Genomic DNA, 1,310 nt, shown 5'->3' with positions numbered 1-1,310 from the left:
AGTGCGATGATGAGACTTTTCATGCTGCGATCTCTGAATCTGCTGTGTAGAGAATCCCTTGGAGAGCTGAGCGCTCCCCCTCCATCCATCACCTATGAAGGGGCCCTGTCATGGTCTGCCATCTTCTCACCCCCCATCATCTCTCTGTCCTCGCAGGTATCTCGCGGGACAACTGGCACAAGCGCCGCAAGACCGGCGGCAAAAGGAAGCCGTACCACAAGAAGAGGAATTATGAGCTCTGCAGCCAACACCAAGGTAAGGGGCTGGTATAGACTGTGATCACTGGGGGGATCAATACTGTATTAAAGATTGTAAACCCTCAGGGGCAGGGCCCTCACCATCCTGTTTTGAATTGTATTGTGATTGTAATGTCTTATATTGTAAAGCGCTGCGCACACTGTTGGCGCTCTATAAATCCTGTAGAATAATAATTAAAGAGAACCTGTCACTTGTCCTGGGCACAGCTGAGGTTTGATCTCCCGGGCACGGCTCTGGTCCTGGTGACCCGGTAGAGGTGCTCGGAGTCGGTGACCCTCACCCTCTGATCGGACCCCCCAATATCCTAAGATGCGGCTCTGCAGCGTCTGGTAGCTCATGTGATGAATTCTGATCCTTAGGCCAGCAGGCGTGACCGTCTTGGTCGTCTTATGATCAATACTGTATTAAAGAGAACCTGTCACTTGTCCTGGGCACAGCTGAGGTTTGATCTCCCGGGCACGGCTCTGGTCCTGGTGACCCCGTAGAGGTGCTCGGAGTCGGGTGACGACCCTCCGCTCTGACCGGACCCCCCAATATCCTGAGATGCGGCTCTGCAGCATCGGGTCCCTGGCGGCTCATGTGATGAATTCTGATCCTTAGGCCGGCAGACGTGACCGTCTTGGTCGTCTTGTAGCTGCCGGCCAGTGATAGGCTCGTCATAGTTACTCTGATGTGCCGCCGGCGGTGGGATCGGCTTCATGGTTTTTGGGGATTTTTGTTTCTTATTCGGAACTGTTTGTTTTTTCAGATCGGCCCTCGCCGTATCCACAGCGTGAGAGTCCGGGGAGGAAATAAGAAGTACCGCGCTCTGAGGTTGGATGCCGGCAACTTCTCCTGGGGATCCGAGTGTAAGTCACGTGACCAAAAAAAACAACTTCTCTTAAAGGGGGACCACCCCCCACACTGCGAGGGTTACCTGCTTGTTGTCCTGTGGGGGGATTGTTTGAAGCTGCTTTACTCTCCAGTGATCGGCGCCCACCGGTCTCCTCTCTGCACTGGCTGTGGAATGACCTTTTGTGTCCTCGCGTCTCATGCAGGGCATTACATGAGAT

General features: G+C 53.9%; 1 protein-coding gene across 1 annotated transcript in view; it reads left to right on the top strand.

The window, feature by feature from the left end:
- The window catches only part of LOC108801435 (40S ribosomal protein S8-like), a 6,404-nt gene that overhangs the window by 643 nt on the left and 4,451 nt on the right, over positions 1-1,310 (top strand). Inside the window, 3 exon segments of the mRNA XM_018573326.1 lie at positions 157-238; positions 240-255; positions 1,007-1,106. Coding sequence (XP_018428828.1) covers positions 157-238; positions 240-255; positions 1,007-1,106 — 198 coding nt within the window.

Source organism: Nanorana parkeri, unplaced genomic scaffold, assembly GCF_000935625.1.
Source record: "Nanorana parkeri isolate BGI_ZX_2015 unplaced genomic scaffold, ASM93562v1 scaffold2337, whole genome shotgun sequence".
NCBI lineage: Eukaryota > Metazoa > Chordata > Amphibia > Anura > Dicroglossidae > Nanorana > Nanorana parkeri.
This window is presented reverse-complemented; position numbering and strand designations above follow the sequence as displayed.